We start from the raw sequence: 15,530 nt of genomic DNA, 5'->3' as shown, positions 1-15,530 counted from the left end.
GGCGCAGGGAAGAACAGGTTAAAAGGCAATTAAATAGATGAAATGAAAATAAATGAAGTGTCCCAAAACAAGCTCCACATTGCTGAAATCCTGCAGGATGACATGAAACAAAAGAAGCTGGCGATTTGTCCGTAAGAAAACTCTTGAAGTGAAATTAGCGAACAAGTCGAAAACTCTTCCCTCTCTTTCTAAACAAGGGCCGAACATAACTCACACATCCGTCTTGTGTTGCGCTCCAACTCCACTTTAATCACAGGAATGTACTGTAGCTCCAAACATTTCCAGGAATTCACCTTCCTCCGTAGCTGAGTTACAGCGCTGAGGGGGAATTGATAATATACTCCGTTATTTATGGTGCAAATCCGTCTCTGTCTGCTAATCAATAATGTATTATCATACATCAAGTTTTGGAAATGAACCTGCCCAGAAGTTAATTATTGTAGAGATGGTAGCGAACTCCACCAGAGCAGTCGATGGTTTTCATTAGAGGACTTGGGGAGATTGATCACAGAAAAAAAAAATATATATATATGTTATGATTTGTTGTGATGGGAAATGTGAGTGATAAATATCGTCCGGGTACCTGCAGAACAAATGAAACAGCCTGAGGGCAGGTTCATAAATAACACAGTCGCTTTAATTTGGCCGAACCAGGAGTGTATGCTAACTGACAAGGATGATTTCTGAGAGGCGGCTGGCAGGGGGAGCGCGCTGAGCTCTCCACCTTTCTGTCCGCTCCTTGAGAAACACTATAAATCCCAGCTGGCTCCAGATCAGAGCCTCTGGAACCCTGACCTCTGAACTCTGACCCCCGACTTCCATTTCTCACTTTTCACAGATTTGTCCCAAATTTCAAATGTTTCCAACTCTCACGCCCCTCCCCTTCTACCAACGAACTCCTCCGCTCACTCCAATCGAGTGCTCGTCAGTGCGCGTGCACCAGATTCCTGTGATCGCGCCCGTGTCTTCTCTCATCAATAGACAGCATGGAGTACACGCTACATGGAGGTAGGCTGGCTAACTTACTCAGACTAGCGTATGCCTATCTTTAAAGTTTTTAAAGTCAGTATTTGACAGTATTTTCATCCTCACCCCTCGAAAAATGTCAGATGACGCAACCACATATTTGGTAAAATATCTATATATTTATTCTATTTATTGTAAGTGACATATTAGGCAGGTATACCTCAGTGTGTCAACAGTGCCTGACACATTATTATGCAGTGGTTGAGTTTTGGATTAAGTACAATCTAAGATTATTGATTCTATTGTCCAGGAATTCCCTAATTTTATTATATAATTATGAATAAACTGTTATATATATATATATATCAAAACAAATCTATGACATACATTACCTTTGTACCTTAAGAGTCCCAACCTTTTTCTCACTTAGGGATATTTTACCCGCTTGGCTCACCTGATTATTCAGGTTTACCACCTGACGACACAGCAAATGGACGGTTGTCTTGTCTGTTTGTGATGTTACACGTTGATGTTTTTTCTCTGTATCTTTAAAGGACTATCATCACACTGCTTGTGTTCTGAGGGCAGACCACGCCACATGTCCCTGCAGTAAACCCTCCTCCCCTCATCCCGGACGGACAGCCTCCAGATGTTTTGCCCCGTCTGAATAATTCACGCAGTAGATTGAAACTTGGCACACTGATATCGATTCGGCAAGTCAGTCATTGGTTCTATTGATTTGAGGTGGGATTGTTTGACGTGCAGTAGCTTGAGTTTGAATCATTTTACCCCTACCGCACGAAAGTCAGGTTATTGTGCATACAGATGCATATTTCTATATCGTTTATTTTCCTTATTATACCTGCGGCAAGGACGATTCATCTCATCTTCATCCTCTTATCCGGGGTCGGGTCGCGGGGGCAGCAGCTTTAGCAGAGGACCCCAAACTTCCCTCTCCACAAGGACGATTCAGTAGGTATTTATTTCCACCTTGTCGTGCTTAACGTGTGTTTAAATCTTTGCTTTTTTATTAATCTGTTTCTATGTCATTACCATTATTATTTATTGTTCATTGTCTGTGCTCACTTCTCTCGTGAATGAGGTGTCGATCTCAATGTGACTTTCTGATTAAAGAAAGTTTACACTGGTGTAGTGGTCAGCACTGTCGCCTCACAGCGAGAGGGTTCCTGGTTTGAATCCCGGCTGGGGCCCTTCTGTGTGGGGTTTGCATGTTGTCCCCGTGTCTGCGTGGGTTTTCTCCGGGTTCTCCGGTTTCCTCCCACAGTCCAAAGACGTGCAGGTGTTCGGTTCATTGATGACTCTAAATTGCCCGTAGGTGTGAATGGTCTCTGTTTGTTTCTATGTACCCTGTTATAGACTGGCGTCCTGTCCAGGGTGGACCCCGCCTCACGCCCAATGTCAGCTGGGATCGGCTCCAGCCTGACCTCGACCCCGGGATAAGTGGTTGAAGATGAATGAATGAATGAATACACTGTATATTTGATCATAAAAAATACCTCGGCAGTCTTGTGACTCACATCTGACTCCAGTCCAGGTCTCAAGTGTGCGGCTTTGGTACTTACTTACAATAACTCTGATATGATCAAAGCAGCTACAGTTCTCAAGTTTCCCCTGTGGGAAAAAAAAGCACCAGAGAAACAAGATTTTTCCCGTCAAGTTTGACCTTGCACTTCACAAAAACAACCCGGAACAGAGCCTTTTTTCTTTTCATCATGTTTTTACCGTAAAGGTGTGACTGTAAATACGGATGACAGCCGGCGCTGAGGCACAAAGCTTATCCAGCTAACGAATGCCACAACTAGAAATGTTGCACCGGAACGAAATATCACTCAAGGTAACGTGACCTTATAGCGAGTCATTCTGTCACGGCGGCTGTTTTCTTCTGACTGTCTACGCGGAGGCTAACCTTTTATTTAATGAACAAAGTGACGGGACCTTCAGCCTTTTCTAAGTCACTCTGTTCTCTGTAGAGTCTCTCCGTCCCAGTGTCTGTCCTGCCAGCTCAGGATATCATTCGACATCAACAGTGTCTGACATCCAGGGCGTCTTTACTTGAAATAATTTAGGAGAGCCAATGAACGCCCTTCTCTGAAGCACCAGATTTCAACATCAATTCATTTCACGAAGTGGTAGAGTCGCATTTAATTCACCCTGTGATGTGATGAAGGTGTGTGTGCGTCCTGTGCAGCCGCGTGTAGAGATCCCCACATGCAGCTGCGTTTTCAAGGCCGGCTCAAGGTTACCCTCCTGCAGCAGACACGTGAACGGCAACAGGCACAACTGAATATTCAGCCTGCTGATAGAAATTATAGATTGCATCGTCCCTATGGATCGTGCATACATTTTCCCCTTCGACGGCTACTTGATGGTGTTGCACGTAAAGATCTGCCCCCATACTTCAGCCCAAAGGTGAATTATTTAGATTACGTGTTTATATGGACTGCTCGCTGTTTCCACTTGAGAGAATAAGAGTTTTATTGAATACGGAAATCCATAGAGTAAAAGGTCACACTCTGCACATATTGTTCGGTTGAAAGATGAATAGTTTCCATACTGAGGGGCTGTTGCATGCCTGTGTGCATTGCAACGATCTGCGCGAGCACCCAGACACAAGAGAGGTGATCAATCTGCATTATCACAGGGAGGCGGATGTGAAACGAGCAAAGCACCTGATCAAAAGAGGAGAAGGGAGGTTTGTTTGTTTGTTTCTCCGCAGAAGCCGAGCTCTCGGAAAACCCGGAGATGCTTTATTTGTTGCGGTTGCACTGCGACAAACGAAAAGCCGTAAAAACACACAGAGCCTCGACGTAAATCACCTCCAGAGCCTGATTAAAAGAACATAAAAACGTAGACAGGAAAAGCTCCTGCTCCTCCTTTTTTTCCATTCCCGCACGCTGTGAGATAATAAATTCGGTCCATAATTGTATCTAAATCAGTGAATACAAATTTCCCTTGAGAGGAATTTGTGGCAAACTGTACACATGCTCCGGTTTTAGCATAAACCTCTTTTCCTGAGGAAAACACACAAAGTCGAAGGCTGACATTCATGCATACAAGAACCCAAACGTCTGGAAACATCCAAGCACACACACACACACACACACACACACAAACATGTTGCAGAGGAGAGCCTTCCCCAAAGCTTCCTGTGCTAACTTCGAAAAATTCTGCTGCTTCAACAACAACCTCCTACCTGGCAGAAAAGCAATAAGGCAGAGATGTCAATGGCTGCTCAAAGGCCTGTCAATCATCTTGACTGACTGAGTGATATTCCCTGATGGTCATGGTTTTGTGGGTTGGCATTCTCCTAACTCAATGCCGACGCTGTTTGATTAATCATTCCTGTCTGAGCGGTCGATAAAAGCGGGGCGATGTGCTGGAGGCCCGGGGAGCAAGCCGCCAGGTCCACCTCGTGCACCTCCGGTCTGTTCCTGTGCTGTGGTTCTGGCTCAGATGTGGAATTAGGATTATGCTTCATATACAGCAACACTGCTTCAAGTGTTATTCTAGTGCAAAATCAACCCTTTTTCGGCATTTACATACATCAAATACGCCATCGGGACAGTTTTTTTGTGTAGAAACTATTAACAGGGAAATCTGGGAGAGTCGCTAACAGCCGGACGTGGCTACCATCGATTAGCTCGGGGCAGTACGGTGAAGGTATTAAACGTCTTTTTTAACCACTAATACTGCTGAAAATAACAGCAAACCTCTGCAGCAGCATGAGAAGAGTCCCTACACACAAAACAAAGCACCAATGGGCTCCTTCCTCTTGGATTGCATTTTAGTAATGGACTTGAATGGACTTTACTATGAGAGGAGCTGGTACAGGGGCCAGTAGGTAAGTCTTTAAAACACTCTTTTAATAAACTCTGGCTTCACTAACTACGTTGTTGCTGCTTTGTTTTGTGTGTAGGGACTCTTCTCATGCTGCTGCAGAGGTTTGCTGTTATTTTCAGCAGGATTAGTGGTTAAAAAAGACCTTTGAATGCCTTCACCGTACTGCCCCGAGCTAATCACTGTTAGCCATGTCCAGCTGTTAGCGACTCTCCCGGATTTCTCAGTTAAAAGTTTATACACAAAAAACTGTCTTGAGTGCTGAAAATTACCATGGGATGATTTTATGCAGGTTTACACTTTAAGTCAACCATACTGAATGTATCATCACTCGATTGTTTTCTTGTAATCATATAAGTTAGCCACGTAGCTTCTTAGCTTAGCATCACTGTCCGGTGTTGTGTCCGCATGACTCACATGTCCGAGTTTATTTATTTATATTTATATCAAAGGCAAAGCACGTGTTGTAGAATTGTTATGTAACTTTTTTCCAGGGCTACGTTTACATTACAGGACTCGATGCTAAATTCTGATTTTGTCTTTCTGCCTCAACTGTTCACATTCATAGCTATAATAAAACTATAAATACTAATAAAACAATTTGGGGGGAAGCCAAAGGAGCCGCTTCACCACTTGTGCTGAAAATGAGTCTTGTTTTACAAAATTCAAAAGGCTGAATTTGACCCTGAATGACTCATAGTGGATGTTTTTTTGCGGTGTGAACACATTCAAAACATGACAATCTGTCATGGGTATGTGTTTTCTGGGTAGGTGACTCACTTATCGTACACATTTGCATCTAATATGGTAAAAAAGGTCAAGGCTCACTTGTGTTTTATAATATGATTCTTCATTTTGTCCAAAAAATCAAACTATTTGATTTAAAAGACTTCAGTAAATAGAAGTTGTGATTTGCTGGCAGCGAGATAAATGATCTCACCTTCTTGGCACTTTCTTTCAGCCGTCTTGACAGAATTCAAAGATTTAAACCGGTATACAAGATTAAAGGTTTTGTCCAGATGAACGTTTCCTTGCGGCTCCAATCTCAATCTAAATTCCCTGCTCCCCTCTTTTGCCTCTTTGATGAGTAATAGGAGCGGGGACAGAGGGAGAGGGGAGAGATATGTATGAGCATTAAATGTGTATTCATCAGGTCTGGCCCCGGCCATTGACAGGCTAATCAATGTTTAGTAATAAGGCTGAATGTGGAAAGAGGTATGGGGGGTCTGGGGCGGCACAGAAGGGAAAGAGATATCAATTAAGCAGGGAACTGCCGAGTCCAGGCCTGAGGAGCTGAGACGGCAATATCCCGACTCCGGTTCATTAACTAAACAGTGTGTGCAGAATGCAAAACTCCTGCAGCCGCCCCCCTCCAACCACACAGTTACCACCACCCCACCCAGCCATCCCATCCGCAAATGCCTGATTGGATGGAAATGCGGGAGTCGCAGCGGCAGGTAGAAATACGTCTTTGGCGGTTCAAATAATGAAATCCCTCTGAGGCCGTGCAGGGAAATCATATCCACACATGAAGTGTGCAGGCAGCCCGCAGGTAGGAAATGCAAAACAGGACCCAAACACATTACCAAATTATATTATTTGCATATAATGTGCATTCAGTGTAAATTGGGAGAAACATAGAGTAGAGATAAATGGTCTGATTCCCAGTTTGCTTCCCAATATGGAAACAAACATAAACTAGAGACCATCTCACAATGAAATCACAGCCGCCATGACACCTTATCGGAGCAGGGGCGTCATTTCTACTCCCCTACTTGGACCACAGCCATCTTTAAGGCTCATTTATGCTCTAAGTTAGATACGGGTACGGATAAGGACGGAGCCTTCTGTCCGTACTCTGCGTACATTTTGTCCGTATTTCTGTCCGTATCCTGCAAGCTCGCAGATACGTACAGATACGGACAAAACGTTGCAGAACCACCGGAAATTGCACAATAACAATAAGTGCCGTGAATATCAGGAACATCATGGACATCCTGAAATACTGAAAGTGACATTCATCGTCAATTTCTCTCATCTGTAAAACCAATGTCTAGAATTCTCCGTCCACATTCGGCGATGTAGTGGATGAGTGGTATCACAGACCACCGCCGTCTACAACACTGCCCACCATTTTGCCTCCTTCTCAACAGACACAGGATCGCTATCTCTTCCCTCATCTGCAAGTTTGCTGTTGTCTTTATGGAGTAACTTTTGAATCTGACGGTCTCTAAACGATTATTTCTCAACATCCATTCAAAGTTCAGTTGAGGTGGTTCAGGATCATCTAGTAAGGATGCCCCCTGGGCGCCTCCCTAGGGAGGTGTTCCAGGCACGTCCAGCTGGGAGGAGGCCTCGGGGAAGACCCAGGACCAGGTGGAGAGATTAGATCTCCACACTGGCCTGGGAACGCCTCAGGATCCCCCAGTTAGAGCTGGTTAATGTGGCCCGGGAAAGGGAAGTTTTGGGTCCCCTGCTGGAGCTGCTGCCCCCGAGACCTGACCGCGGATAAGAGGCTGAAGATGAGATGAGATGAGATCCATTCAAACGTAACGGAAGCATGAAAGCATGGAGCAGTGAGGGTTAGAATGATGATAACGTACGTCTCCATTTATGCACGACCCAGGAGCAGAAATGAGCTTTTAAACTCAGCCTACATTTTAATCGAGACTACACACCTGTACAGTTTCATGGCTGTATCGCACAGTTGTGCGGCTATTAACAAAATCTATCCACAGACAGGCAGAGAGACATTTAATCACCTTACTCGAACTGCCTCTGTGGTAGTTTCCACTTGTAAGTTTAATATTATTTAAATGACTCTTTTGCATTTGATTCTTCAGTGGCGAACAGAAAGAAATGTTTCCATAAGTACTTGTGTTTTTAGGCTATGCTACATTTCCGTGGAAATACTCTTTTCTCCTGTACACGGATCTGATGGTTAGGGATTTTTTTCCATCCTCCCCCCAAAAATGCAGAATAGGTCGATTGTGCAAGCAATTTAAAACAACCCATATTTGTGTTTGATGTTTGGTGGCGACCTCTAGTGGCTGTAGTAATTGTGATGGGAGTAAACAAGGAAGTACGTCATTATAGGAGATCTAAAGTCATAAGTACACGTGAAACCAAAATCATTCTTTTTAAAGTTAAACACCAGGGTCCGGTATATAAAATGGCCACCGTGGTCACATGTTTAAAACTGCCACCATGTGACCTTTCGACAATGTTCATAGAAAGCTTGTTTTCGGAGTCATTGACCATTAAGCTAGTTTGTCTTTTAGGTATGAGAATGTGTTGTTTTTACATGGAAAATCAATTTAAAACACTGGTTATATATTTATTGTACTCCCAGCACCCTGTTTACTGTCAGGGTTCTTTCTTCTTCTGCAAGTTTTATGTAAAAGTACTTTTAATTGACGCAGCACAGCCCGAGATAGTGTGATTTTTCGTCCCTATGTGTTCTAACTCTCTATCCTACAATTCCCATCATGCACCACAAAAGCACCGTTCGGTCTGCCTGCTCAGGCGTGAAAATGCTTCTGACGTTTTGATGCATCAGTGATATAAAATATATATCCTCATCTAACACTGTGAAGGGGCTGTTCTGCACGGAAACTTGTCCTTTTTACACTAAAGTACATCTTTGAACATCAATGTCAATCATCATGCAAAAATAGAAGTTAGTGTAAAAAAAAGTCTTTATTAAATGAATCATTCAGGAGTTACCTGAGCCCAGTAAGCTCAACAGGCTCCAAACCTGCTATTATTCATGATCCCTGGAGAGCAATGAAACGCCTGTGCAGGGCAGTGACATCGGACGCGTTTTCACTCTTTATTAAATTCTTTCACCTTGTTGATGATGCATTAGGTGTCCCGAAGTGGCTGGGAGCCAAATACCTCCTGCATCTCACTTCCCCTGTTACTCTATCTACCACACCGTCCTCTAATGATGCAGACGTATCTGCAGAACAACCATTTCAAAAATCCTCCGCTCTGTGTGCTTTGATTGGGTCAAGTTTCACTTTGTCATTGATAACGATGGTTTCTTTATTTGAACATTAAGAAGATGTACCCATCATGCACTTTTTGCTTGAACAGACCAGACCAGATTCACGGATTGTACAAAAACCTATGAAAAGTACTGCACTGTAATGCAAATGTAATCCACACATGTATCACTGTAGAAATTACATCCAGAGCAAAGAAGGAAATCAGTTGACGAGCACAAAAATCTGTACTCCTACTGTAGGTAGGAGGGTCTGGTGGTAGATCGGTCCCAAACCACAGGACTTTGGACAGGACACACAACCTTTCCCCTCATCTGATCCTGTTAAAACCACCTCCCCATGAGAGGGGTGAGGGTAGGGGTAGGGTTAGACCAGGGGTGTCAAAGTGATCCAGTAAAGGACCGTGTGGCTGCAGGTTTTTATTCCAACCAAGCAAGAACACACCTGACTCGACTTACTCAATCACCTGAACTTCCTTCACACAGTTGATTTGTGTGACCAGGTGTGTTTTTGATTGGTTGGAATGAAAACCTGCAGCCACACGGCCCTTTACTGGATCACTTTGACACCCATGGGTTAGACCAACAACACTTTAATGAGCCTAAGCTTATAACAGAAGAACTGTGCGATCATAAAGCATGTATGAGGTTTCATGTGAAAGGTTACATCTTCTCCTTTCCGAAACATGCATGCACCGAGTTGTTTTGGTAACCCCTCTCCCCCTGACCCTAAACTCAACTGGTCACGTAAAAGTTGTTTTTGTTGCCTAACCGCTGCGGTCACGCACCAGTCGCTGGTTCACAGAGTTAAACAGAACGTCATATTTCCTGCAATCCACAAAAAATGTTGAATTTGAACCTTTCAATTGACTCCAATGTAAAATTATAGACGTTAATATTACACGTTAGTGCTCCAGAAGCCAGGTGACTGAGTAGTATAACAAACCTTAAACTCCAACTAACTGTGAATGTTTGGGTAAAACACCGCGGACAGCTGTGAGACTGCAGATTGTCTCCCATGTGAAAGCGAAAATTATCAAATAAGGATTTGACGTGCTAGTTTTAACCCAAACTACGATCTTTCCCTAAATCTAACCGTGTTGTTTTGTTGCTAAGTAACGTTAATAGTTTCAGTTTGAATTCACGCCAACCACTTCTTCAAAACTGCAACTGTGGAGCATCGAAAAGCGCCGGTATGTGACGCGAGGGGAACCAAAACGAATGAGAAACGTCGAGATTCAACTCATCTGTAGTTCATAGAAACGTGCAATGCTAACGGCAACAGTTATACAGATATACCAACCCATTGATGAGAATATGTCCAGTGTCAACACTGACAAGCACCACAATCAACAGCCTACACTTGCTGTTGGCGGGAATTTCACCATCGACACAAAACAAGCAACTGCAAAGTCAAGAGTCGACTCGAGAGCAACAACTGACGGTGACCACAGCCACTTGGTCCCAGAGGAAACGATCGCTACAACTCCACCTTTCGGGCAATATCCCCCTTGAGTATCCAACTGGTAACCATACGGCTGCACCACTAACGTGAGGATTTGGTCACTATTGGGTTCTGGAAGTGGAGATGAGGATGGGGATATGCAAAGATATGGCTGGCTGCAGCTGCTGGGGGAAGTAGAGCTACTACCTCAAATTATGATGCAACAGAACAACAACACATTCTGGAAACCTGTCGGTAAAGACGTTTGACTCATCTGTTGTTATCATTCTCTTTGCTGTTCTGTGGATTTAGCTTGACCAGCAGCAGCAGCAGCAGCAGCAGAATGGATCACTGTGTATGGATTAATGGATTATTGTAATGAAACCCAAACCTCTTAACAACTGATTGTGTTATCGAACCGGTGAGGCAACTAAGATGAGGTTCTTTCTCAGGAAAAGGGGGAATTTTAATGAGGCTCTCCGGATGAAAAGTCCCCTTCAAGGGGACAGAAAACATGACCAACGTGACCTCCACATGCTTCGACATCAGTGTTTAGGAGTCAGGAGTCAGGAGTCATAAATACGAGCATCATCCCTGAGAGTTGTCTCCTCCACACGCCTGTTGACACTGTGGAGAAGGAAGCCATACACGCACACCGCCCACTAGTGGTCGCTGTTTGCTCCCCATACAATCCCGCCTGGATTCTGTGCACTTCACTGTCACTATGTACGTGCACATGAGCAATAACGCACACAACCCAGAGGCAACTTCCACAGGATTTCTCCTGGATATCAAGACTCCTGGAGGGAGCTCTGGTTTTCATGCAGGAGCAGCGAAAGCAACACACATGCCACTGTCAGTGTTATCACAACCCATACACACATGATCACACACACATCATCAGTCCATCTCATGCTTGTGCTTACCTGAAAAACACTACCGTTTCCCACAAATAGATCCCCAGCGCGTTTAGTCGGCACATTTTTGCCAGTCTCATTTTGTTTGGAGGAAGAAGAGGTGGAGGAGGTGGAGGAGGAGGAGGAGGGGGGTGGGGAGGTGAAGGTGTTGCTGAAGGGGTGGGGGGTGAGGGGGGGAGGAGGAGGAGGAAGAGGAAGGGGTCACACTCTTGATAGGATGAATTCCCCCTCCAGGAAAAAAATCAAAAATTCCTCCAGTGGGTGGAAAAGGAGGAGGAAGAGGAGGAGGGGGGAGGGGGGTTTGTGGTGATGGTTTATGACCTCCAAGGTGAGCCGAAAAATGCTCCGCTCTTCTTGTGAGTGAGTGTGTGTGCAAGTGTGTGTGTGCGTACGTGTGTGTGTAAGTGTGTCAGTGTGTGTATGTGTGTGTACGTGTGTTTCAAATTCCGGAGTCGCCGGTACCCAGCCGCGGGATGCTCATGACCTCACCGGCCATGGAAACATGCTCGTGTCCCCTTTTACGCGTCCAGCGCCGCCACCGGGGGAAAAAATCCACAAAATCCACCCCGAGATTGTGTTCAGCACCACGGACAGAGGCAGCCAGGGACACCGGAGGGTCCGTGGGGAGGGAGCTCGTCCAGGTTCAGGCTCGGGAGGGAAGGGGGGGTAGGAGGTAGGGGAGGGGGAGGTTAGCCGCTCACAGGCTGCTGCTGCTGCTGCTAATTGACACACAATTACACCCGGTTGCTCTCAAGTCCAGTCTGTGCGATCCGCGGCGGTTCAAGGGGAAATAAGACATATTCCTTCAGTGGTGGGAGCCACAAAAAAAAAAAAAAAAAAAAGAGGAATCACAGGTTTTTGGCTGCGTTGGAGCCGCGTCCCACTGTGTCCGGAGCTCTGGCAAACTGTGCGATATATATTCCCCCAATTCCGCTCCCGGAATAGTCCCACACAGAGGAGTGCTGCGCCGATGTGTGCGGCTCTCCTCTCACATGCAGCCTATCCCAGAGGCAGAAGGAGCGTCGCTCTGGATCCGTGCGTATCGGCTGTTGAGGGAGTCCCGGCGCTGCTGCTGCTGCTGCTTCTGCTGCTGCCGCCGCTGCTGCTCAGAGAGGGAGGTCTGCAGGTAGAACAAGTCTGCCTCCCTTTCCCTCTTCTCCCTCTCCTTCTTCTTCTTCTTTACCTCCTCCTCCTGCTGCTGCTGCTGCTGCTGCTTCTCCTCTCTCTTCTTCTCGTAAGTGTCTCCCAGGGGCGAGTAGTAGTAGTAATAGTAGTAGCACTTGGCGCTGAGGCAGCACGGCTCAGCTATTCCCATTGTCTGGTGGTCAAGTTGGAGACGCACCGGCGGCCGCTGCTGCGCTCCGCATCCGCTGCCATCCGGGCACCGAGAGAGAGAGGCTCCCGTTAGAATGCAAAAATAAAATAATGTCAGAAATGGATCAATCCCCTCAGGAGAAGTGAGAGTGTTATAAAAAGGTAGAGACCTGCAGGTAGGACTGATGTGGACCTTCTTCCATGGCAAGAGAGCGGCAGTGACACTGGCCCCCCCTGCGCGCCGCACATACACACACGCGCGCACACACACGCGCACTCACACGCGGAGGTACAGTGTAGACAGGACAGCCAGCCTCGGTGCGCTCCGACACTGTGCTTTCTTGCTGCAGTCATTTAGCAAACTCCAAAAAACGCACCTCACGCTGGGCAGACACGCCCACAGCGTGATGTCATTGGTCGGCGCGGTCCTGAAGCTCGTCACTGATTGGCCGGCAGAGGTGTCGCTAACTGGGCACGAGCTCTGCCCCCTTATATGCTTAAATCCCCTCAGGAAGAAAAAGAAAAATCACTATAATAAGAAGTTACTGTTGTTTTTAAAGAGGGATTTAATATAGAAATTATGGAAACATTATCTTTTAATCAGGGAAGGGTTGTGTTCTTTTTCACACACACTAAAATAAATAAATTAATTAAAATACACTGACAAATAATAGCAGAAATAACAGAAAAGGAGTAGAAGTGTATTGCTCCAAGTTTAACAAAACGTGCTGTAGAAACTAAAATATTTCCTTTAGATTTATCCTCTTTTGTGGGTGTTTGTGTTGTTTATGTGCCGCTCTGTTTGTTTTTAATCATGCTACATATTTGTCCCTACATGACATATAAACGTATTTAAACTGGAACTTTTATAGTGAGGCACCAATGGGCTCCTTCCTTTTGGACTTTACTATGAGAGGAGCTGGTACCTGGGCCAGATATTAAGTCTTTAAAACACTCTTTAATAAACTCTGGGTTCTCTAACTACGTTGTTGGTGCTTTGTCGTGTGTGTAGGGACTCTTCTCATGCTGCTGCAGAGGTTTGCTGTTATTTTCAGCAGTATTAGTGGTTAAAAAAGACGTTTTAATGCCTTCACCGTACTGCCCCGAGCTAATCAGTGTTTGCCGCATTTGGCTGTTAGCCACTCTCCAAGATTTCGCCGTTAATAGTTGTTACATGAAAAACACCATGGGATGATTTTACGCCACAATTACATTTTAACAGAGTGGTATTATAAAGTCTCAGTCTGCAGGATTTGTTTGATCATATTCACTGAAGCCGACACTCTGCTCTGATAGAACAACAACGTAGATCCTGTTGTTTGTTTAGCAATAATCCACTGCACCCGTATCATCCTGTCCACTCAGCACAGAGCGGACTATCAGTTCACAGTTCGTGCACACGTCACAGATCCCCCCTCTCGCGTGTTACAATAGCACAGACACACGCCTCAAGCTAGCATACGCTAAATGACGCTAGCAGTTGCTATCTATGAGCACGCTAGCCAGGCTACCTCCATGTAGCGTGTGCTCCATGCCGTTTATCCATGAGAGAAGAGACGGGCGCGTTCACAGGAATCTGGTGCACGCGCACTGACGAGCACTCGATGGGAGGGAGCGGAGGAGCTCGGTGGTAGAGGGGGAGGGGCGTGAGAGTTGGAAACATTCGAAATTTGAGTCAACTCGATCTGCGAGACGTGCCGACTGCAGCTTTAATCTTGTATGATACACTGTAATATTACATGTCTTCTATGATACTACTGCAGCGCTTACTGTTCCTGTATAAACACACACATACACACACATACGTACACACACACACACACACACACACACACACACACACACACACACACACACAGCTGAATATCCTGAATATGGATAAGATGTCTTCATTAGTGTGAAGGGAAAGCTGCGTCTTCTTCAAGGCTTCTTTAATCATAGTAACAAACAATGAGGCGGGTTCATGCAGGCTGTTATGGGGCACGCCACACTGTATATTTATTATTCATATCCAGAGGAACTACCAGGAAATGAATCCAAACAAACGCTATCTCACTCACACAAAATGCATCTATATTTTTCTAATGCAACATCCGCCATTACCGTCGCAATAGTCACACAATGCCGGATCATATTCCAGCTCTACTGTATTAAAAGGCAATATTTAAAAAAGAGCACGATTCAGAGTCAGATGATTATTCAATATTATTTTGCAAAGACTTGATCCGAGTATTTTAATTATTATTAATGTGTTCTACTGTTGTCCGAATGAACGATTCAGAAGGAGGTGACAGTCGAAGACGGATGAATTTGTGCTTTTTATTATTTTATATGGAATGTTGCAAAGGTGTGTCTAACCCTGTCTAGCCACCGCTAAAGCTACCTTAAATTTGGCTATTCTTTGCCATTTTTGACCACGGGTGACACGGTGGAATGGTGGTCAGCACCGTCGCCTCACAGCGAGAGGGTTTGCCGGTTCAAATCCCGGCTGGGGCCCTTCTGTGTGTAGTTTGCATGTTCTCCCTGTGTCTGCGTGGGTTTCTTGATAAAAAACATAATCTGAGTGGTGTTGTGCTGCTGCAAAAACAACATTTCTGTTATAAATAAGTATTTTATAAACCTTCTAGGAGACACAGGGGCTATAAACCAGCAGAGGACCAAACATGTGCAGGGAAACAACCCTCGAGCACAGAATCTGATCAAGTCCCAAAGCTGCAACAAACTGCACTTGGTGCTTGGTTTCATGTGTTTGTTCAGTTTTTCCATATTGAAGTGGTAATTCAAGGGTAACTGGACTTTTTATCCTTGAAAATATTCAAAGTGGCGACACGGTGGCACGGTTACTGGTTTGAATCCCGGCTGGGGCCCTCCTGTGTGGAGTTTGCATGTTGTCCCCGTGTCTGCGTGGGTTTTCTCCGGGTTCTCCGGTTTCCTCCCACAGTCCAAAGACGTGCAGGTGTTCGGTTCATTGATGACTCTAAATCACCCGTAGGTGTGAATGGTTGTCTGTCTCTGTTCGTCTCTA

The 15,530-nt window shown here is 45.2% G+C and overlaps 1 protein-coding gene across 3 annotated transcripts in view; it reads right to left on the bottom strand.

The window, feature by feature from the left end:
- glra1 (glycine receptor, alpha 1) overlaps window positions 1-11,271 on the bottom strand; it is a gene marked incomplete at both ends in the record, with an annotated part of 138,805 nt that extends 127,534 nt beyond the window's left edge. For 2 of the 3 annotated variants that reach the window (XM_083915559.1, XM_083915558.1), the window contains one exon: window positions 11,201-11,271. In XM_083915559.1, coding sequence (XP_083771685.1) covers window positions 11,201-11,271 — 71 coding nt within the window. The remainder of the gene's footprint in view (window positions 1-11,200) is intronic. The other variant, XM_083915560.1, reaches the window with a different exon arrangement.
- Window positions 11,272-15,530: the final 4,259 nt, after the last annotated feature.

Source organism: Echiichthys vipera (genome assembly GCF_963691815.1).
Source record: "Echiichthys vipera genome assembly, chromosome: 6".
Classification (NCBI taxonomy): domain Eukaryota; kingdom Metazoa; phylum Chordata; class Actinopteri; order Perciformes; family Trachinidae; genus Echiichthys; species Echiichthys vipera.
This window is presented reverse-complemented; position numbering and strand designations above follow the sequence as displayed.